Here is a 22,183-nt window from a genome sequence, read left to right as displayed (position 1 = left end):
CAGGGACCCCTATGGCCCCATAGGTCCCCCCATAACACCCTAGGACCCCCTATAGCCTTCAAGGGACCCACATAACACCTATGGGTCCCCCGCAGCCCCTATGGGATCCTCATAGCCCCCATGGGCCCCTCCCCCCCATAGACTGGGGGGCACTGGGAGCACTGGGGGGGCACTGGGAAGGGAACTGGGAGCACTGGGGGGCACTGGGGGACACTGGGAGCACTGGGTGCCCTGAGGGAGCACTGGAAGGGAACTGGGAGCACTGGGGGGGCACTGGGAAGGGAACTGGGAGCACTGGGGGGCACTGGGGGGACACTGGGAGCACTGGGTGCCCTGAGGAGCACTGGGAAGGGAACTGGGAGCACTGGGGGGCACTGGGAGCCCTGGGGGGGGGGCACTGGGAGGGGAACTGGGAGCCCTGGGAGCCCTGGGGGGGCACTGGGAGCCCCGGGGGGGCACTGGGAGGGGAACTGGGAGCACTGGAAGCCCTGGGGGGCACTGGGAGCCCTGGGGGGGGCACTGGGAGGGGAACTGGGAGCACTGGGGGGCACTGGGAGCACTGGGAGCACTGGGGGGCACTGGGAGGGGAACTGGGAGCACTGGGGGGCACTGGGAGCCCTGGGGGGGGCACTGGGAGGGCGCGGGGGCCCCATCAGCCCCGGACGCCCGGGTCCTTGTGAAAGGTGAAAATATTTTTAATAATTATCAAAAAAAAACCACGCCGCCCCCTCCCCCCCCCCAGGGGGCACCCAAAGGGGCACCCCGGCGTGGGGGGGGGGGCACCCATGGGTGCCCGGGTTGGGGGGGGGGAGGGGACACGAAGGAGGCAGGAGGGTCCCGTACCGCGGCTGAAGCAGGAAAGTGCTGGCGTGAGCCGGGGGGGGGGGGGCACGGACCCCCCCCCCCCCTCGTGCAAGGGGCCTCGCACGGCTACATGCCCGACTCCTGGCGGGGCACCTGCGGGCGCAGCAGGGGGTCAGCGGGGCCGGGGAGGGGGGGGGGGACACGCCGCCCCCCCTGCGCCCCCCCATCCCGCCGCGGAGGGGCCCAGGCGTCCGGGCGCTCACCCGCGTGCTGCTGCCGCCGCCGCCGCCGCCGCTGGTGCTGGAGGTGCTGAACTCGGAGTAGCGCTTGGCGCCGGGGCACAGCCAGGCCCGGTACATGTCCCGCACCTGCGCCGCGGCACCGCACGCCTCGCACGAGAGGTCCGCGCACGAGGGGCCTGGTGCACGAGGACCCCACTGCACGAGGGGCCCATTGCACAAGAACCCCATTGCACGAGGGGCCCCACGCACGAGGGGCCCATTGCACGAGGGGTCCATTGCATGAGGACCCAATTGCACAAGGACCCCGTTGCACGAGGACCCCCCCGATGCACAAGGACACCCTGATGCACAAGGACCCCATTGCACGAGGACCCTGTTGCACGAGGACCCCCCCCCCAGTGCACAGAGACACCCTGCTGCATGAGGACCCCATTGCACCAGGACCCCTTGCACAAGGACCCCATTGCACGAGGACCCCCCCCGATGCACAGGGACACCCTGATGCACAAGGACCCCCAATGCACAAGGACCCCCCCAATGCACAGAGACACCCTGCTGCACGAGGACCCCCATTGCATGAGGACCCCCCTGATGCACAGAGACACCCTGCTGCACGAGGACCCCATTGCACGAGGACCCCGTTGCACAAGGACCCCCAATGCACGAGGACCCCCCCCCCAGTGCACAGAGACACCCTGCTGCATGAGGACCCCATTTGCACCAGGACCCCATTGCACGAGGACCCCCCCGATGCACAGGGACACCCCGCTGCACGAGGACCCCGTTGCACAAGGACCCCGTTGCACGAGGACCCCCAACGCCCCCCCCCGTCCCACGCCCGAGGACGCCGCGACCCCGCCAGGTGCAGATCAGGTGCCGGGGGGGGGGGACACGACACGCGGGGGCCCCCACCTGCCGGTGCGCCAGGCAGTGCAGCACGAGGATGAAGACGCCCTGGGTGCAGTTGAGCAGCGTGAAGAGGTAGGAGAGGGCGAGCGAGCGCGGCCCCAGCTGGAAGAGCCCCAGCACCCACGTGGTGCCCAGCAGGCAGAGCTGTGCCACCGCCGTCACCGTCATCACCCTGCGGCCGGGGGGGGGGGACAACACAGGGGGCGGCTCGCACGGGCCTCGCACGGGGGGGGGGGGTCCCGCGCCCACCGGCAGGCGGCGGCACCCCCTCGCGCCGGGGCTTTTCCTCCCGGCCCCGGGGGAGTCCTTGCGGCAAGGCCCTCGCACGGGGAAGGGCCTCGTGCACCGGGGGCCTCCTCGTGCCAGGGATCTCCTTGCACCAGGGATCTCCTTGCACGAGGGATGTATTTGCACAAGGAACCTCCTTGCACGAGGGACCTCCTTGCACCAGGGACCTCCTCACACCAGGGATGTATTTGCACAAGGGACCTCCTCACACCAGGGGCCTCCTCGCAGGAGGGATCTCCTTGCACGAGGGATCTCCTTGCACGGAGGATGTATTTGCACAAGGGATCTCCTTGCACCAGGGACCTCCTTGCACGAGGGGCCTCCTCGCACCAGGGATGTATTTGCACAAGGGACCTCCTTGCACCAGGGATCTCCTTGCACGAGGGGCCTCCTCGCACCAGGGATGTATTTGCACAAGGGACCTCCTTGCACGAGGGACCTCCTTGCACAAGGGACCTCCTTGCACGGAGGATGTATTTGCACAAGGGACCTCCTTGCACGAGGGACCTCCTTGCACAAGGGACCTCCTTGCACGGAGGATGTATTTGCACAAGGGATCTCCTTGCACGAGGGACCTCCTCACACGAGGGATGTATTTGCACAAGGGACTTCCTTGCACCAGGGATCTCCTTGCACGAGGGACCTCCTCACACGAGGGATGTATTTGCACAAGGGACTTCCTTGCACCAGGGATCTCCTCGCACCAGGGACCTCCTCGCACCAGGGATGTATTTGCACAAGGGATCTCTTTGCACAAGGAACCTCCTTGCACCAGGGATCTCCTCGCACGGGGGATGTATTTGCACAAGGGATCTCTTTGCACAAGGAACCTCCTTGCACTAGGGACCTCCTCACATGAGGGATGTATTTGCACAAGGAACCTCCTTGCACCAGGGACCTCCTCGCCCAAGCAACTTCCTCACACAAGAGCAGAGTCTTGTTGCAGGAGAAATCACCTTGCATGAGGGGCCTCCTTGCACAAGGGACCTCCTCGCACGAGGGACCTTCTCGCACAAGCAATCTCCTTGCACAAGCAACTTCCTTGCACAAGAGCAGTCTCGTTGCAGGAGAAACCACCTTGCACGAGGGACTTCCTTGCACAAGGGATGTCTTTGCACAAGGGACCTCCTTGCACGAGGGACCACCTTGCACAAGGGATCTCCTCTCACAAGGGACCTCCCTGCACAAGGGACCTCCCTGCACGAGGGACCTCCTCACACAAGGGACCTCCTTGCACAAGCGACCTCCTTGCACAAGGGGCCTTCTCACCCGGGGAGCCTCCCCCTCGCACGAGGGATTTGCACGCCTCCTGCCAAGCGCTCGCACGAGGGCCCCTGCTGCCCTTGTGCCCCCCCTGCCCCCCCGTGCCCCCCGTGTCCCCCGTGTCCCACCTCATCCTCCGCAGGTGCCCCATGTCAGGGTTGATGTCGCTGAACTTCTGCACCAGCTTCCAGATGGTGATGACGAAGATGATGGCGTTGATCTGGGGACAGGGGACACGGGGTGAGCGACACCAGGGACATATGGGGACACAGGGCTCAGTGACACAGGGGACAAGGGGGGGGACACGGGGTGACACTGAGGACACAGGGTGACACCAGGGATATATGGGGACACAGGGCTCAGTGACACAGGGGACAAGGGGGGGACACGGGGGGGGGACAGAGTGAGTGACACCAGGGATGTGAGGGGACACTGGGGGCTGAGTGACACTGGGGACATATGGGGACATGGGGCTCAGTGACACAGGGGACAAGGGGGGGACATGGGGTGACACTGGGGACACAGGGTGACACCAGGGATATATGGGGACACGGGGCTCAGTGACACAGGGGACAAGGGGGGGGACACGGGGGGGGCAGAGTGAGTGACACCAGGGATGTGAGGGGACACTGGGGGCTGAGTGACACTGGGGACATATGGGGACATGGGGCTCAGTGACACAGGGGACAAGGGGGGGACATGGGGTGACACTGGGGACACAGGGTGAGTGACACCAGGGATATATGGGACATGGGGCTTGGTGACACAGGGGACAAGGGGGGGGGACACAGGGGGCTGAGTGACACCAGGGCCATGGGGACAGGAAGGGACCTGGGGGGAGGCGGGGAAGGACACGGGGGGGACATGGGGGGACACCGGGGGGGGGGACACAGGGGGACATGAGGGGACACCAGGGGACACAGGGGGACACCGGGGGGGGGACCCGCGTGCTCACCGCGATGATGATGCAGACGGGCGCCCGGAAGCTCCAGCGGAAGCCACGCTCCAGCGACAGCCAGCAGCTGGGGACGGCGCGGGGACACTGGGGACACTGGGGACACTGGGGGGGGGGCAGGACGGGGGGGGGCGCCGGGGCACTGGGGGAACTGGGAGCACTGGGGGGGGCCGGGCCGGGCCGGGGCGCTGCTCTGTGCCGGGGGGGACGACGCAGGCGCGACGGCTGCCCGGGGCCCTGCACGTGCGAGGGGGATCCTGCACAAGGGGATCTTGTACGAGGGGATCTTGTATGAGGGGATCTCGCACGAGGGGATCTTGCACGAGGGGATCTTGCACGAGGGGATCTTGTATGAGGGGATCTTGTATGAGGGGATCTTGCACGAGGGGTCTCGCACGAGGGGATCTTGTACGAGGGGATCTTGTATGAGGGGATCTCGCACTAGGGGTCTCGCACGAGGGGATCTCGCACGAGGGGGTCTCGCATGAGGGGGTCTCGCATGGGGGGGATCTTGCATGAGGGAGCTCTCACATAAGGGGATCTCACACGAGGAGGGTCTCTTGCACAAGGGGTCTCTTGCACGGGGGGGATCTCGCATGAGGGGATCTTGCACGAGGGGATCTCGCACGAGGGGATCTCACACGAGGGGATCTTGTATGAGGGGGCTCTTGCACAAGGGAGCTCTCATGAGGGAGCACTCGCACGAGGGGATCTTGCACGAGGGGATTTCCCATGAGGCGATCTCGCATGAGGGGATCTTGCACGAGGGAGCTCTTGCACAAGGGGGCTTTCACACGAGGGGTCTCTCGCACGGGGGGGTCTCGCACGAGGGGGGATCTCGCACGAGGGGGGTCTCTCGCACAAGGGGGATCTCACACGAGGGGATCCTGCACGAGGGGGATCTCGCACGAGGGGGGATCTCACATTGGGGGGTCTCTCACACAAGGGGGGATCTCGCATGGGGGGGGGTCTCTTGCACGAGGGGTCTCTCGCACGGGGGGGGTCTCTCGCACAAGGGAACTCTCACACGAGGGGAATCTCACACGAGGGGTCTCTCGCACGGGGGGGGGTCTCCCGCGGGGGTGGGGGGGGCGTCACTCACTGCTGCTCGGTGCCGTAGCCCTGGGGGAAGATGGCGGCGGCGACGGCGACGACGAGGGCGGGCGGCCCGTAGCCGGCGAGCAGCAGGTGCCGGGGCCGCAGCGCCGCGGGGGCGAAGACGCGCACCAGCAGCACGTAGAGGTGCAGCCCCTCCAGGCCCATCCAGCAGAAGGCGGCCACGAAGGAGAAGTGCAGCAGCCCCGCCACCGCCGCGCACGCCGCCTGCGCACGCACCCCGGATCGCACCGCGGCTCGCACGGGGACGCGCACGGGCACGCGCACGGGGACGCGCACGCCGCCTGCGCCGCCGACGCACGCACCGCGAATCGCACTGCGACTCGCACGCACGCCTCACATGGGGACTCGCACGGGGACCCGCATGGGGACCTGCACGGGGCCTCGCATGGGGCTGCACACAGGGACTCACACAGGGCCGCGCACGGGGACCCGCACAGGGTGCACATGGGGACTCGCATGGGGCCTTGCACGGGGACTCGCACGGGGACTTGCACAGGGACTTGCACAGGGACTTGCACCAGGACTTGCACGGGGACTCACACGGGGGACTTGCATGGGGACTTGCACAGGGACTCGCACAGGGACCCGCACAGGCCACGCACAGGGGCTTGCACGGGGACTCACATGGGGACTCGCACGGGGACTTGCACAGGGACTCACACGGGGACTCGCATGGGGACCCACATGCCACCTGCACCGCCAATGCATGCACCAGGACTCACACGGGGACTCGCACGGGGCCACGCATGGGGATTTGCACGGGGACTCACATGGGGCCTTGCAAAGGGACTCGCACAGGGACTTGCACAGGGACTCGCACAGGGACTCACATGGGGACTCGCATGGGGCCGCGCACGGGGACTCGCACGGGGACTTGCATGGGGACTCACATGGGGCCGCGCACGGGGACTGGCACGGGGCCGCACATGGGGACTTGCGTGGGGAATCGCACGGGGACTCGCACGGGGCCACACACGGGGACTTGCGTGGGGAATCGCACGGGGACTCGCACGGGGCCGCGCATGGGTCACGCACAGGGCCGCGCACGGAGACCCGCACGGGGTGCGCACGGCGCTGCATCCCCCTTGCACGAGCGCCCCGTAACCTTCCCTTCCGCACCCCCTGCGAGCACCAGCCCCCCTGCGCCCCCCTGCGCCCCCCTTGCACATGCGCCCCCCCCTTGCACGTGCACGATACCCCCCTTCCCTCCACGACCAGCAAGCACACAGCCCTTGCACGCTCACCTCGCACGAGGACCCCCCCTTGCACGTGCACGATACCCCCCTTCCCTCCACGACCAGCAAGCACACAGCCCTTGCACGCTCGCCTTGCACGAGGACCCCCCCTCGCACGTGCACGCCCGCAGCCTCCCCGTTTGCAGCCAGCCCCGTGCAAACCCCACCGCAGCCCCTCGCCCACCCTTGCACACCCTCGCACGCCCTTGCACACCCGCGCCCGCCCTCGCCCGCCCTTGCCCGCCCGGGGGCCGCACCCGGTTGGCGGTGCGCTCGACGCCCAGCAGGAAGGTGCCGTGGGCCACGAAGAGGCAGGCGCAGAGGTGCAGGTGGATGGTGGTGCGCGGCCCCTGCAGCGCCCGGCACAGCACGAAGGTGACGATGGCCAGCAGCAGGCACAGCAGCGACAGCGACAGCCCCACCTTCGTCACCACGTCCAGGGCCCACGCCTGGGGGGGGGGACGGGACACGAGGACGTCAGACCCCCCCCACGGCCACAGGGGACCCAGACGCCTGGGTCCTTCCCCGCCCCGCCGTGCCTCAGTTTCCCCATGAGGCTCAGGGGACCCAGGAGTCCGGGGGGGCAAAGGGGTCCTTAGGGTGCTCTAGGGTGTCCCATGGGGGTCTGGGGGGGTCCCGCATGGGGCTGGGGGGGTCCTAGGGGGGTTTTGGGGGTCCCAGGAGTCCTGGTAGATACCCAAGCTGCAGGGGTGGTTTGGGGGCTAATACAAAGCCCTGGGGGGGGATTTTGGGGGGGTCTTGGGGGGGTTTCAGAGGGTTGGGGAGGATTTTGGGGGGGCCCTAGGGGCTCCCAGGGGTCCTAGGAAGGGTTTGGGGGATCCCAGGGGGTTTCAGGGGTCCCAGAGGGGCTTCAGGGATCCCAGGGGAGGTTTGGGGGGTCCCAGGGGGTCCCAGAAGGGTTTTGGGAGGTCCGGGGGGGGGGGGTTGGGGGATCCCAGTGGGGTCCCAAGAGTCCCAGGGGGGTTTTGAGGGTCCCAGGAGGGTTTCAGGGGGTCCAGGGGGGTTTCGGGGGTCCTGGGGGTCTTCAGGGGATCCAGGGGGTCCCAAGAGTCCCAGGAGGGTTTTGGGGATCCCAGGGGGGTCCCAGGAGTCCCAGGGGGGTTTTGGGGGGGGGTCACAGGAGGGTTTCAGGGGGTCTGGGGGTTTTGGGGGTCCTGGGGGGTTTCAGGGGATCCAGGGGGTCCCAGGAGTCCCAGGGGGGTTTTGGGGATCCCGGAGGGATCCCAAGAGTCCCAGGGGGGTTTTGAGGGTTGCAGGAGGGTTTCAGGGGGCCTGGGGGTGTTTGAGGGTCCCAGGGGGTTTTGGGGGGTTCCAGAGGGTCCCAGGAGTCCCAGGAGGGTTTGGGGGGTCATGGGGGGGTTTCAGGGGTCCCAGGGAGGTTTCAGGGGTCCTGGGGGTTTTGGGGGTCCCAGGGGGGTTTCAGGGGGTCCGGGGGGGGTTTTGGGGGTCCCAGGGGGGTTTGGGGGTTCCAGGGGGTCCCAGGAGTCCCAGGGGGGTTTTGAGGGTTGCAGGAGGGTTTCAGGGGGTCCAGGGGGTGTTTGAGGGTCCCAGGGGGTTTTGGGGGGTTCCAGAGGGTCCCAGGAGTCCCAGGAGGGTTTGGGGGGTCATGGGGGGGTTTCAGGGGGTGCGGGGGGAGTGCAGGGGTCCCAGGGGGGTTTGGGGGTTCCAGGGGGTCCCAGGAGTCCCAGGGGGGTTTTGGTGGGTCCCAGGGGGGTTTCAGGGGTCCTGGGGGGTTTGGGGGTCCCAGGGGGGTTTCAGGGGTCCCGGGGGGGTTCGGGGCCCCCCCACCTGGGGCTCGTAGAAGGCGAGGAGCACGGCGAAGCTGGTGAGGTGGTCGCAGGCGCAGGCGCTGCCGGGGGGGTCGCTGGCCGTGGCCACCACCCGGCACCCGTCGGTGGCCCACACCTGGTGCTCGGGGTGCCAGAAGGCGCAGAGCAGCTCCCCGCCGCGCCGGGGGTCCTGGGGGGCCGGGGGGGGGTCAGCGGGGGCCCCTCCACCTTGCATGGGGGGGACCCAAGGGTGCTCTTCTCCCATGGCGGGGGGGGGGCTTGGGGGTCCCAGCCCCTTTATGCGTCCCCTGGGGGGTCCCCCATCCCCCTTTGGGGGTGCCCCACATCCCCCATGGGGTCTCCCGTCACCCTGGGGGGGTCCTGTGTCCCTTTGGGAGTGCCCCATCACCCTGGGGGGGTCCCCATCACCCTGGGGGGTGGCTCTGTCCCCCTTTGGGGTCCCAAGAGGGTCCCCAAGTCTCTTGGGGAGGGGGTGTCCCATGCTTTCGGGGGGGGGGTTCCTCTCAACCTGGTGGGGGGGGAGCATCCCCCTTGGGGGTGTCCTTGTCACCCTGGGAGGGTCCTCATCCCCTACCTGGGTTCCTGTCCCTTCCTGAGGGTCCCCATCCCCTTTTGGGGGTCCCTGTCCCCTTTTGGGGGTCCCCATCCCCTCCCAATGGTCCCCATCCCCTCCCAATGGTCCCCATCCCCTTTGGGGGTTGCTGTCCCCTCCCAATGATCCCCATCCCCTTTTGGGCGTCCCTGTCTCCTCCTGAGCTTCCCTGTCCCCTTTGGGGGTCCTTGTCCCCTCCTGATGATCCCCATCCCCTTTGGGGGTCCCTGTCCTCTCTTGGGGGGGTCCCTGTCCCCTCCCAATGACCCCCATCCCCTTTTTGGGGTCCCCATCCCCTTTTGGGGTCCCCGTTCCCTCCTAAGGGGGGTCCCCATCCGCTTTGAGGGTCCCCAGCCCCTCCTGAGGGTCCCTGCCCCCTTTGGGGGTCCTCGTCCCCTCTCAATGATCCCCATCCCCTTTGGGGGTCCCCATCCCCTTTTGGGGGTCCCTCTCCCTTCCCAATGATCCCCATCCCCTTTGGGGGTCCCAATCTCCTTTTGGGGTCCCCCTCCCCCTTTGGGGGTCCCCCTCCCCCCCCCCAAGAGGGTCCCCAGCCCCTTTGGGGGTCCATGTCCCCTTTGGGGGGGTCCCCATCCCCTCCCAATGATCCCCATCTCCTTTTGGGGGTCGCCATCCCCTCCCAAGGGGGTCCCCATCCCCTTTGGGGGTCCCCAGCCCCTTCTGAGGGTCCCCAGCCCCTTTGGGGGTCCCTGTCCCCCCCCAAGAGGGTCCCCGCCTCACCGGGGGCGGGTGGGCGAAGCGGAGGGCGACGCCGGCGGGGCCGGGGGGCCGGGGCCGGGCGACGAAGGCGGAGGCCACGGGCGAGAGGAGGCGGTAGGAGGGGGGGCCCCGCGCCCCGGGGGGGCCCAGGCGCTCCCAGCCCCCCCAGCGCACCCGCGCCGCCCCCTCCAGCGCCCGGCCCAGCGCCGGCGCCGAGAGCAGGGCCGCCAGCGCCCAGCCTGCGGGGGGGGGACGCGCTGACACCCCCAACCCCTGAACCCCCCCGGAGCCCCCCAAACCCCCCTGGAGCCCCCCAGCTCCCTACGGACCCCCCAACTCCCCCCCCAGGGACCTCCAGATCCCCCCCAGCACCCTAGGAACCCCCCCAGAACCCCCCAGGGACCTACAAGATTCCCCCCCCCAGCACCCTAGGGATCCCCCCAGATACCTCTCATGAGCCCCAGGACCCCCCCAGCACCCTAGGGACCCCCCCAGACCCACCCCAGGGAGCTCCAGACCCCACCAGCACCCTAGGAACCCCCCCAGAACCCCCCAGGGACCTACAAGACCCCCCCCCCCCAGCACCCTAGGGACCCCCCCAGATACCTCCCAGGAGCCCCAGGATCCCCCCCAGCACCCTTGGGACCCCCCCAGCATCCTAGGGACCCCCCCAGACCCACCCCAGGAACCTCCAAGACCCCCCCCAGCACCCTAGGGATCCCCCCAGATACCTCCCAGGAGCCCCAGGACCCCCCAGCACCCTAGGGACCCCCCCAAATCCACCCCAGGAACCTCCAAGACCCCCCCCAGCACCCTAGGGATCCCCCCAGATACCTCCCATGAGCCCCAGGACCCCCCAGCACCCTAGGGACCCCCCCAAACCCACCCCAGGAACCTCCAAGACCCCCCCCAGCACCCTAGGGACCCCCCAGACCCACCCCAGGGACCTCCAAGACCCCCCCCAGCACTCTAGGGACCCCCCAGACCCACCCCAGGGACCTCCAAGACCCCCCCCAGCACCCTAGAGACCTCCCCAGATACCTCCCAGGAGCCCCAGGACCCCCCAGCACCCTAAAGACCCCCCCAAACCCACCCCAGGAACCTCCAAGACCCCCCCAGCACCCTAGGGATCCCCCCAGATACCTCCCATGAGTCCCAGGACCCCCCCAGCACCCTAGGGACCCCCCCAGCACCCACCCCAGGAACCTCCAGATCCCCCCAGCACCCTAAAGACCCCCCCGAACCCACCCCAGGAACCTCCAAGACCCCCCCCAGCACCCTAGAGACCCCCCCCAGCACCCTAGGGACCCCCCCAAATGCACCCCAGAAACCTCCAGGACCCCCTCCAGCACCCTAGGGACCCTCCAGACCCCCCCCAGATACCTCCCATGAGCCCCAGGACCCCCCCAGCACCCTAGGGACCCCCCCAGCACCCACCCCAGGAACCTCCAGATCCCCCCAGCACCCTAAAGACCCCACCCGAACCCACCCCAGGAACCTCCAAGACCCCCCCCAGCACCCTAGGGACCCCCCAGACCCACCCCAGGGACCTCCAAGACCCCCCCCAGCACCCTAGAGACCCCCCCAGATACCTCCCAGGAGCCCCAGGACCCCCCAGCACCCTAAAGACCCCCCCAAACCCACCCCAGGAACCTCCAAGACCCCCCCAGCACCCTAGGGATCCCCCCAGATACCTCCCATGAGTCCCAGGACCCCCCAGCACCCTAGGGACCCCCCCAAATCCACCCCAGGAACCTCCAAGACCCCCCCCAGCACCCTAGGGACCCCCCAGACCCACCCCAGGAACCTCCAAGACCCCCCCCAGCACCCTAGGGATCCCCCCAGATACCTCCCAGGAGCCCCAGGATCCCCCCAGCACCCTAGGGACCCCCCGAATCCACCCCAGGAACCTCCAAGACTCCCCCCAGCACCCTAGGGATCCCCCCAGATACCTCCCATGAGCCCCAGGACCCCCCAGCACCCTAGGGACCCCCCCCAAATCCACCCCAGGAACCTCCAAGACCCCCCCCAGCACCCTAGGGACCCCCCAGACCCACCCCAGGGACCTCCAAGACCCCCCCCAGCACCCTAGAGACCCCCCCAGATACCTCCCAGGAGCCCCAGGACCCCCCAGCACCCTAAAGACCCCCCCAAACCCACCCCAGGAACCTCCAAGACCCCCCCAGCACCCTAGGGATCCCCCCAGATACCTCCCATGAGTCCCAGGACCCCCCCAGCACCCTAAAGACCCCCCCCGAACCCACCCCAGGAACCTCCAAGACCCCCCCCAGCACCCTAGAGACCCCCCCAGCACCCTAGAGACCCCCCCAAATGCACCCCAGGAACCTCCAGGACCCCCTCCAGCACCCTAGGGACCCTCCAGACCCCCCCAGATACCTCCCAGGAGCCCCAGGACCCTCGGCCCCCCCCCCCAACCCCCTGGAGCTGTCCCCGGCCGTGTGTCCCCCCCCCCCCGTACCGGTGTCCCCGTCCGCGGCCACCTCTCCGGGCACCTCCAGCTGCACCTGGGGGTCCTGCAGGCGCAGGGGGCCGCGGGGGGGGCCGTGGCGCACGGCCAGCCGCAGCTCTGCCGGGGATGGGGACGGGGACGACGTCACCCCCCCCGCCGCCGGGGACATGGCACGCGGGCGGGGGGGGGCAGCAGGGGACAGGCTGGATGCTGCGGGGGGGCACCCGTGGGGGGACGGGGACATCGTGGGGACGGGGACCTCACAAGGGACACCATGGGGATGGGGACACCATGGGGAACGGGGACATGGCAAGGGGACACCCAGGGGGACAGGGACACTGCGGGGTTGGGGACACCGTGGGGACAGGGACACCATGGGGTTGGGGACACCGTGGGGAACAGGGACACTGTGGCAGACAGGGACAACGGCAAGGGGACACCCAAGGGGGACAGGGACACCGTGGGGACAGGGATGCTATGGGGTTGGGGACAGGGACACCATGGGGACACCAAGGGGACAGGGACACTATGGGGATGGGGACCTCGCAAGGGGACACCGTGGGGACAGGGACACTGTGGAGGATGGGGACACCATGAAGGATGGGGACAACCGTGGGAACGGGGGACACCTCGCAAGGGGACACCGTGGGGACAGGGACACCATGGAGGACGGGGACAGGGACACCAGGAGGAGACACCATAAGAGAACGCCATAAGGGACAGGGACACCATAGGGATGGGGACACTGCAAGGGGACACCATAGGGGACAGGGACACCGTGAGGGGACACCGCGAGGGACACCATAGGGGATGGGGACACCATAGGGGACGGGGACACCGCGAGGGGCCACCTGTGCCGTTGGCGGAGGTGACGGTGACGGTGGCCTCGGGCAGGCGGGCGCCGCCCTCCGCACCAGCTCCTCGGTGGCGGCCAGCAGCGCGGTGACCTCGCGGTGACGGTGACGCGCCGCCGCCGCCGGCCCCGGCGTCCCCGGGCCCAGCGCCCCGTCCAGGATGTCCACCAGCGCCTGCGTTTGGGGGGGGGGGGGGGACACCGCCACCGCTGCCACCCCCCCGCATGTCCGGGACCCCCCAAAACCCCCGGGACCCCCCCAAACCCCCCTGCACCTCTGGGACCCCTCAAACCCCCCAGACCCCCCCAAAGTCCCCCTGCACCTCCGGGACCCCCCAGGACCCCCCCCAAACCCCCCTGGGCCTCCAAGACCCCCCAAAACCCCCAGGACCCCCCCCAAAACCCCCCTGCACCTCCGGGACCCCCCAGGACCCCCGGGAGCCCCCCCTGTGCCTCCGGGACCCCCCAAAACCCCCGGGACCCCCCCAAACCCCCTGCGCCTCTGGGACCCCCCCAGGACCCCCCCAAACCCCCCTGGGCCTCCAAGACCCCCCAAAACCCCCAGGACCCCCCCCCCAAAACCCCCTGCACCTCCGGGACCCCCCAGGACCCCCGGGAGCCCCCCTGTGCCTCCGGGACCCCCCAAAACCCCCGGACCCCCCCAAACCCCCCTGCGCCTCTGGGACCCCCCCAGGACCCCCCCAAACCTCCCTGCACCTTTGGGACCCCTTCAGGACCCCCCCCAGGGCCCCTGAGCCCCCCCCCCCCAAAAAAACTCCAGGACCTCTAGGACCCCCTCAGACCCCCCCAAATTTCCCCTGACTGCTGGGGACCCCCCCCCAGACCCCCCCCAAATTTCCCTCCTAAATGACCCCCCCCCAAGACCCCCCCCTGCACCCAAGGGACCCCCCCAAGGCCACCTCCAGACCCCCCCACCCAAGAGACCCCCCCAGGGCCTCCACCCAAGGGCCCCCCAAGCACCCCAGAGCCCCCCCACCCAAGGGCCCCCCCCCAGGTCTCCCCCCCCCCGGGCCCCCCCCCCACCTGCAGGAACTCGCGGGGCTCCAGCCCCCCTGCAGCTCCCCGTAGAGCCGGGCCAGCGTCTCCGTCACCGCGCAGGGCGCCTGGGGGGGGGGCACCGGGACCCCCGCGCTGGCACCGACCCCCCCCCCCGGAAGCGGGGACCCCCCCCTCCCCGTGCCGCAATCCCCCTCCCAGGGCTCTGGGGACACCCGAAGGTGACACGTTTCCTCCCCCCCCCCCAGGGCCTCCGCCAAGGTGACATGTCACCCCCCAGGGTCCCCCTAAGGTGACATGTCCCCCCCCAAGGCCATAGGGACCCCCTAAGGTGACATGTCCCCCCCCCAGACTATAGGCACCCCTTAAGGTGACATGTCACCCGCCCCAAGGTCCCCCTATGGTGACATGTGTCCCCCCCCCCCAAGGCCATAGGGACCCCCTAAGGTGACATGCCACCCCCCAGGGTCCCCCTATGGCGACATGTCCCCCCCTCAAGGCCATAGGGACCCCCCTAAGGTGACATGTCCCCCCCCCAAAGACTATAGGCACCCCCTAAGATGACGTGCCACCCCCCAAGGTCCCCCTATGGTGACACGTCACCCCCCCAAGGCCATAGGGACCCCCTAAGGTGACATGTCCCCCCCCAGGGACCCCCCAAGGTGACATGTCCCCTCCCCAGACCATAGGGACCCCCTAAGGTGACATGTCCCCCCCCAAAGACTATAGGCACCCCCTGAGGTGACATGTCCCCCCCCAGACCATAGGGACCCCCCCGAGGTGACGTGTCCCCTCCCCCCCAGGGTCCCCCTAGGGGTGCCACGTCCCCCCTCACCTGCCCGTCGGGACACAGCTCTGGTGGCAGCGGGGGCAAGCGTCTCATCTGGGGGGGGGGGGGGACACACATGGAGCAGCGTTGGGGACAGCCAGGCCCCTCGCACGTCCCCGTGCCACACGAGTGTGCGAGGGCCTCGCACGGCGCCCGGGGTGCGTGTGTGTGTGTGTGTGTGCAAGCGGCGAGCGTGCAAACGCCCCCTCTGCGCACGAGGGCTCCCGCTCGCACGCGAGTGTGCAACGCGGGTGCAAGGCGCCGCCTGCGCCCCGTGCAAAATGCTCGTGCGCGCGCACGTGCAAAGGCGGCCGGGTGCAAAGTCACGCGCGTGCGTGCGAAACGCCCCCAGCCGTGCGCAGGCGGCTCGTGCACACGCACGCGGGGGCGAACGACGCCGTGTGCAAAGCGGCACGTGTGCAAAACTCCGCAGGAGCCCGACGGGTCCGTGCAAGGCACCGACGCACGCGCACGCGTGTGAGCGCTCCCGCGTGCAAACGCACACGGGAGCGCGCCAGCTCGGTGCAAGCCACCGACGCACGTGCGCACACGCACAAGCACTCGCAAGTGCAAACACACACGTGAGCACACCAGCCCCGTGCAAGCCACCGACACACGTGCACACACGAGCACTCCCACGTGCAAATGCACACGTGAGTGCACCAGCTCTGTGCAAGCCACTGACACACGTGCACACACATGAGCACTCCCACGTGCAAATGCACACGTGAGTGCACCAGCTCTGTGCAAGCCACTGACACACGTACACACACACGAGCACTCCCACGTGCAAATGCACACGTGAGTGCACCAGCTCTGTGCAAGCCACTGACACACGAGCACTCCCATGTGCAAACGCATGTGTGAGCGCAGCAGCTCTGTGCAAGCCACTGACACACGTGCACACACCCGAGCGCTGCCACGTGCAAACGCACGCGTGAGCGCAGCAGCCCCGTGCGAGGCGCCACTTACTCTCGCACGCGGCGCGGCCGGCGAGCCACACGCCCTGCCCCGGGGGGCACACGCACGCGTACGAGCCCGCCGTGTTGTGGCACCGGGCCACGGCCCCGCACACGGGCTGCCGGCACTCGTCCACGTCTGCGGGGACACGCGTGAGCGAGGGGGACGCTGGCCCCCGTGCACGCCTGGCGTGCAAGCACCAGGATCCGGTCCCCATGCATGCCTGGTGTGCAAGCACCAGGATCCACATCCTTGTGCACACCTGGCGTGCAAGCACCAGGATCCGGTCCCCATGCACGCCTGGTGTGCAAGCACCAGGATCCACATCCCCATGCACACCTGGCGTGCAAGCACCAGGATCTGTGTCCGTGGGCACACCTGGTGTGCACACACCAGGATCCAGTCCCCGTGCACGCCTGGCGTGCAAGCACCAGGATCCACATCCCCATGCACACCTGGCGTGCAAGCACCAGGATCTGTGTCCGCGGGCACACCTGGTGTGCACACACCAGGATCCAGTCCCCGTGCACGCCTGGCGTGCAAGCACCAGGATCCACATCCCTGTGCACGCTTGGTGTGCAATCATCAGGATCCACATCCCCATGCACACCTGGCGTGCAAGCACCAGGATCCACATCCTTGTGCACATCTGGCGTGCAAGCACCAGGATCCGGTCCCCATGAACACCTGGCGTGCAAGCACCAGGATCCACATCCCTGTGCACACCTGGCGTGCAAGCACAAGGATCCGGTCCCCATGAATGCCTGGTGTGCAAGCACCAGGATCCGGTCCCCATGAATGCCTGGCGTGCAAGCACCAGGATCCGTGTCCCCGTGCATGCTTGGTGTGCAAGCACCAGGATCCACATCCCTGTGCACGCTTGGTGTGCAATCATCAGGATCCACATCCCCATGCACACCTGGCGTGCAAGCACCAGGATCCACATCCTTGTGCACATCTGGCGTGCAAGCACCAGGATCCGGTCCCCATGAACACCTGGCGTGCAAGCACCAGGATCCACATCCCTGTGCACACCTGGCGTGCAAGCACAAGGATCCGGTCCCCATGAATGCCTGGTGTGCAAGCACCAGGATCCGGTCCCCATGAATGCCTGGCGTGCAAGCACCAGGATCCGTGTCCCCGTGCATGCTTGGTGTGCAAGCACCAGGATCCACATCCCTGTGCACACCTGGCGTGCAAGCACCAGGATCCGGTCCCTGTGCACACCTGGCATGCAGTCACCAGGATCTGGTCCCCTGTGCACACCTGGCGTGTCCCCATGGGGATCCGCTCTCCGTGCACGCCTGGCATGCAAGCACCAGGATCCATGTAAGCCCCGTGCACACCTGGCATGACCCCACGGGGATCCGCTCTCCGTGCACAGCTGGCGTGCAAGCACCAGGATCTGGTCCCTGTGCACACCTGGCGTGTCCCCATGGGGATCCGCTCCCCGTGCACGCCTGGCGTGTCCCCATGGGGATCCACTCCCCGTGCATGCCTGGCTTGCAAGCACGGGGATCCTGTCGCCGTGCACGCTACCTGTGCACACGTGCAGCGGGTCGCGGGAGCTCTTCCCGAAGCCGGGCGCGCAGGCGCAGGCGAAGCCGCCCGGGCGGTTGACGCAGAGCCCGTGCGGAGCGGCACAGCTCGGGGCTGGCCTGGCACTCGTCCACGTCTGCAACGAGAGCGCCGGGCCTCAGGGCGCCGGGCGGCACGCTCGCGTGCAAGCACACCCGCGGCGGTGGCACGGGGCTCGCCATGCCGAGCGCGGGCGGAACCGGCACGTGGGGGCATGCAGGGGGGCCTGCGCGCTCACGCGTGGGGGGGGGACACGCGCACGAGAAACCTTGCACGCTCACGGGTGCAGAGCTTGCACGCTTGTGCATGGCAGAGCCCTTGCACGCTCATGCACTAGGGTGAACAAACTGCACATTTGCACGCGAGCGCTTTGCACAGCGGTGCCTGAGCCTAACAGAGCCGTCACACGCTTGTGCATCGGTGAGCAAGGCGCATCGATACACAAACGCTTTTGCACAACGGTGCCTGCAGGTTCCCTTGCACGCTTGTGCACAACAGCAAACAAGATGGCGTGTTTGCACACGAGCACTTTGCACAACAGCAGCTGGGGCTGCAAGGCCCTCGCACGCTTGTGCATCGGTGAACAAGGCACGATTGCACGTGAGCACTTTGCACAACGGCGTCTGGGCCTGCCGGGCCTCGCACGCCTGTGCACAACAGTGGACAAGACGGCACGCTGCACACGAGCACTTTCCACAACAGTGCCTGGAAACTCCTTGCACGCTTGCATGCACCAGCAAAGAAGATGGGATGTTTGCACACGAGCGCTTTGCACAACAGCACCTGAGTCTGCACCGACCTCGCATGCATTGGTGAACAAGGCACGTTTGCACACGAGCACTTTGCACGCTGAACCTGCCAGGCCCCTCGCACGCTTGTGCATTGGTGAACAAGGCAGCTTTGCACACGAGCACTTTGCACACTGCACCTGCCGGTCCCTCGTACACTTGTGCATTGGTGAACAAGGCACGATTGCACACGATTGCTTTGCACACTGTGCCCTGCCGGGCCCTCGCACGCTTGTGCATTGGTGAACAAGGCAGCTTTGCACATGAGCACTTTGCACACTGCCTGCCGGTCCCTCGCGCGCTTGTGCATTGGTGAACAAGGCACGATTGCACACGAGCGCTTTGCACATGGTGTCTGCCGGTCCCTTGCACACTTGTGCATTGGTGAACAAGGCCGATTGCACACGAGCACTTTGCACACGGTGCCTGCAGGCCCTCGCACGCTTGTGCATTGGTGAACAAGGCATGTTGCACACAAGCACTTTGCACGCTGCACCTGCCAGGCCCTCACATGCTTGTGCATTGGTGAACAAGGCACGTTTGCACACGAGCACTTTGCACGCTGCACCTGCCAGGCCCTCACACGCTTGTGCATTGGTGAACAAGGCACGTTTGCACACGAGCACTTTGCACACTGCACCTGCCAGGCCCTCGCACGCTTGTGCATTGTGAACAAGGCATGTTGCACACAAGCACTTTGCACGCTGCACCTGCCAGGCCCTCGCACGCTTGTGCATTGGTGAACAAGGCACGTTTGCACATGAGCACTTTGCACGCTGCACCTGCCAGGCCCTCGCACGCTTGTGCATTGGTGAACAAGGCAGGTTTGCACACGAGCACTTTGCACACTGCCTGCCGGGCCCTTGCACGCTTGTGCGCACCGGCGAAGGGGACAGCGCGTTTGCACGAGGGCCCGGCACCGTCACACTCACACCCGCGGGGCCCTCGCACGCTCGTGCACGGTGCTGCCCATTTGCACGCACGCGTTTTGCACAACGGTGCCCGCGGGGCCCTCGCACGCTCACCCCCCCCGCTCTCGCACGCAGCGCCGGGGAGGGAAACGAGGCTGGGCCAGGACTTCCCCCCCCTCCCCCCCCCGCCCAAGGGGCCCAAGGCGTCCGGGCCCCCCCACCCTGGGCCTCCTTGAGCCACTTCCTCCCACCACAGTGTGCGGGGGGGGGGGGGGGGGGCAGCAACACGCCACAACACGCGATAACATGCCACGACACGGACCCCACGGGGGAGGGGGGGCTGGCACCCCCCCAGAACTGGCTGCAGCCCCCCAACTTTGACCCCTCCCCGTTAAAGAGGGGGGAGATGGGGGGGCCCAGAGGGTTGTTGGGGTCCCGGGGGGGATGTTGGGGGGCTACGGGGGGACCTGGGGGGCTGAGGGGGTCCTGGGGGGGGATGGGACACTGGGGGGTTCCCAAGGGGATTTGGGGGTCCCCAGGGGGGTGTATGGGGGCCATGGGGGGGGGTTACAGGGGTCCGGGAGGATTCAGGGGTCCTGGGGAGGGTTGGGGGGGTCCAAGAGGATCTGGGGGTCAGGAGCATTTAGGGGTCCTGGGGGGGGATTCAGAGGTCCCGGGGGGGGGATTATTGGGGGGGACCCCAGAGGATTTGGGGGTCCTAAGGGGAACATGGGGTCCAGGAGGACTCAGTGTCCCGGGGGGGGGATGTGGGGGGTCCCAGAGTGGTGTATGGGGGTCCAGGGGGGGGATTTGGGGGTCCAGGGGGGGGATTCAGGGGTCCTGGGGTCCCAGGATGGGGAACAGGGGCCCTGGGGGGGATTTGGGGGTCTCAGGGGTGGGTTGGGGGGGGAAACAGGAGTCTCAGGGGAGATTTGGGGGGTCCTGGAGTCCCAGGGTGGGGTTGGGGGGGTCCCAGGGGGTATTGGGGGGTCCCGGGGGGTATTCGGGGGTTGTGGGGTCCCGGGGGGTGTTTGGGGGGGTCCCAGGGATATTTGGGGGGTCCCGGGGGGATTTGGGGGTTGTGGGGTCCCGGGAGGGTTCAGGGGTCCCAGGGGTATTCAGGGGTCCTGGGGGGGGTATTTGGGGGTTGTGGGGTCCTGGGGGGGATTTGGGGGGTCCCAGGGGGTATTGGGGGTTTGTGGGGTCCCGGGGGGTATTTGGGGGGTCCCGGGGGGGGGATTTGGGGGTTTGTGGGTGCTGGGGGGTATTTGGGGGGTCCTGGGGGGTATTGGGGGGTTGTGGGGTCCCAGGGGGGATTTGGGGGGTTGTGGGGTCCCGGGGGGGGATTCGGGGGCTCTCACCGAGGCAGGCGCCGTCGGGGGGGGCAGCGGTGTAGCCGGGGGGGGCAGCGGCACTGGTAGCTCCCGGGGGTGTTGATGCACTCGGCCCCCCGCCCGCAGCGCGCCGGCTCCATCACGCACTCGTCCACGTCTGCGCCCCGAGTCTCAGCGCCGGGCCCAGGCGTCCGGGACCCCCCCAACGCCCCCCTCCCCCCCCCCCGGGGACCCAGGCGTCCGGACCCCCCCAACGCCCCCCCCTCCCCCGGGGACCCAGGCGTCCGGGACCCCCCCCAACGCCCCCCTGCTTCCCCCCCGGGGACCCAGGCGTCCGGGACCCCCCCAACGCCCCCCTCCCCCCCCGGGGACCCAGGCGTCCAGGACCCCCCCCCAACGCCCCCCTGCTTCCCCCCGGGGACCCAGGCGTCCGGGACCCCCCCAACGCCCCCCTCCCCCCCCGGGGACCCAGGCGTCCAGGACCCCCCCCCAACGCCCCCCTGCTTCCCCCCCGGGACCCAGGCGTCCGGGACCCCCCCAACGCCCCCCTGCTTCCCCCCCCGGGGACCCAGATGTCCGGGACCCCCCCCAAACACCCCCCCCCAGGGACCCAGGCGTCCGGGACCCATCCTCCCCCCCCCCCCCAGCACCCAGGGAAGCCGGGGGGAGTTTTAGGGGTCCCAAGGGGGATTTTGGGGGTCCTGGTACCGAAGCAGTTGCCCCCATTGCCCGGGGGGGGGGTTCAGGGGTCCTGGGGGGATTGGGGGGGTCCTAGGATGGTTGGGGGTCCTGGGGGGGGGTTCAGGGGTCCTGGGGGATTGGGGGGGGTCCCAGGATGGTTGGGGGTCCCGGGGGGGGGTTCAGGGTCCTGGGGGGATTGGGGGGGTCCCAGGATGGTTGGGGGTCCTGGGGGGGGTTCAGGGGTCCTGGGGGGTTGGGGGGGGTCCCGGGAGGGGTCCTGGGGGGGGGTCAGGGGTGCTGGTACCCAGATAGTCCCCATCACCCGGGGGGGGTTCGCAGTACCTGGGGGGGGGGGGTTGGGGGGTCCCAGGGGGTTTCAGGGGTCCCAGGGGGATTGGGGGGGGTCCCCGGGGGGGGGGGTTGGGGGTCACGGTACCAAGGCAGTCGCTCCCGTTGCCCCGGGGGGGGCTCACGGGTCCTGGGGGGGTTGGGGGGTTCCAGGGGGGTTCGGGGGTCCCGGGGGGGGTTCGGGGTCCCGGGGGGGGGGTTGGGGGGTTCCAGGGGGGGTTGGGGGGTCCCGGGGGGGGGGGGGCCCGTACCGAGGCAGTCCTCGCCCTCGCCCGGGGGGGGCTCCCGGTAGCCGGCGACGCAGACGCAGTCGTAGCTGCCGCGGGTGTTGCGGCACTCGCGGTTGCGGCCGCAGGCGGCGGGGGGGGGCTGCTCCGTGCACTCGTTAACGTCTGCGCCGACGAGGCCCCGTCACCCCCCCGGCCCCCCCCCCCCCCACCGCTTCCGTGCCCCCCCCCCCCCAGCCTGGGTCCCCA

General features: G+C 68.7%; 1 protein-coding gene across 1 annotated transcript in view; it reads right to left on the bottom strand.

Moving 5' to 3' along the window:
• Nucleotides 1-802: 802 nt before the first annotated feature.
• LOC136996232 (adhesion G protein-coupled receptor E5-like) overlaps nucleotides 803-22,183 on the bottom strand; it is a 22,548-nt gene continuing 1,167 nt past the window's right edge. The window contains 16 exon segments of the mRNA XM_067317157.1: nucleotides 803-957; nucleotides 1,068-1,172; nucleotides 1,959-2,127; nucleotides 3,635-3,726; nucleotides 4,462-4,528; nucleotides 5,564-5,784; nucleotides 7,073-7,264; nucleotides 8,625-8,795; nucleotides 9,960-10,177; nucleotides 12,418-12,525; nucleotides 13,260-13,436; nucleotides 16,080-16,205; nucleotides 17,607-17,700; nucleotides 17,702-17,819; nucleotides 20,706-20,835; nucleotides 21,959-22,099. Coding sequence (XP_067173258.1) covers nucleotides 931-957; nucleotides 1,068-1,172; nucleotides 1,959-2,127; nucleotides 3,635-3,726; nucleotides 4,462-4,528; nucleotides 5,564-5,784; nucleotides 7,073-7,264; nucleotides 8,625-8,795; nucleotides 9,960-10,177; nucleotides 12,418-12,525; nucleotides 13,260-13,436; nucleotides 16,080-16,205; nucleotides 17,607-17,700; nucleotides 17,702-17,819; nucleotides 20,706-20,835; nucleotides 21,959-22,099 — 2,156 coding nt within the window. The 3' untranslated portion in view covers nucleotides 803-930.

This window comes from Apteryx mantelli, unplaced genomic scaffold (assembly GCF_036417845.1).
Source record: "Apteryx mantelli isolate bAptMan1 unplaced genomic scaffold, bAptMan1.hap1 HAP1_SCAFFOLD_269, whole genome shotgun sequence".
Lineage (NCBI taxonomy): Eukaryota > Metazoa > Chordata > Aves > Apterygiformes > Apterygidae > Apteryx > Apteryx mantelli.
The sequence above is the reverse complement of the archived record's forward strand: the minus strand, read 5'-3'. Positions and strand labels throughout refer to the sequence as shown.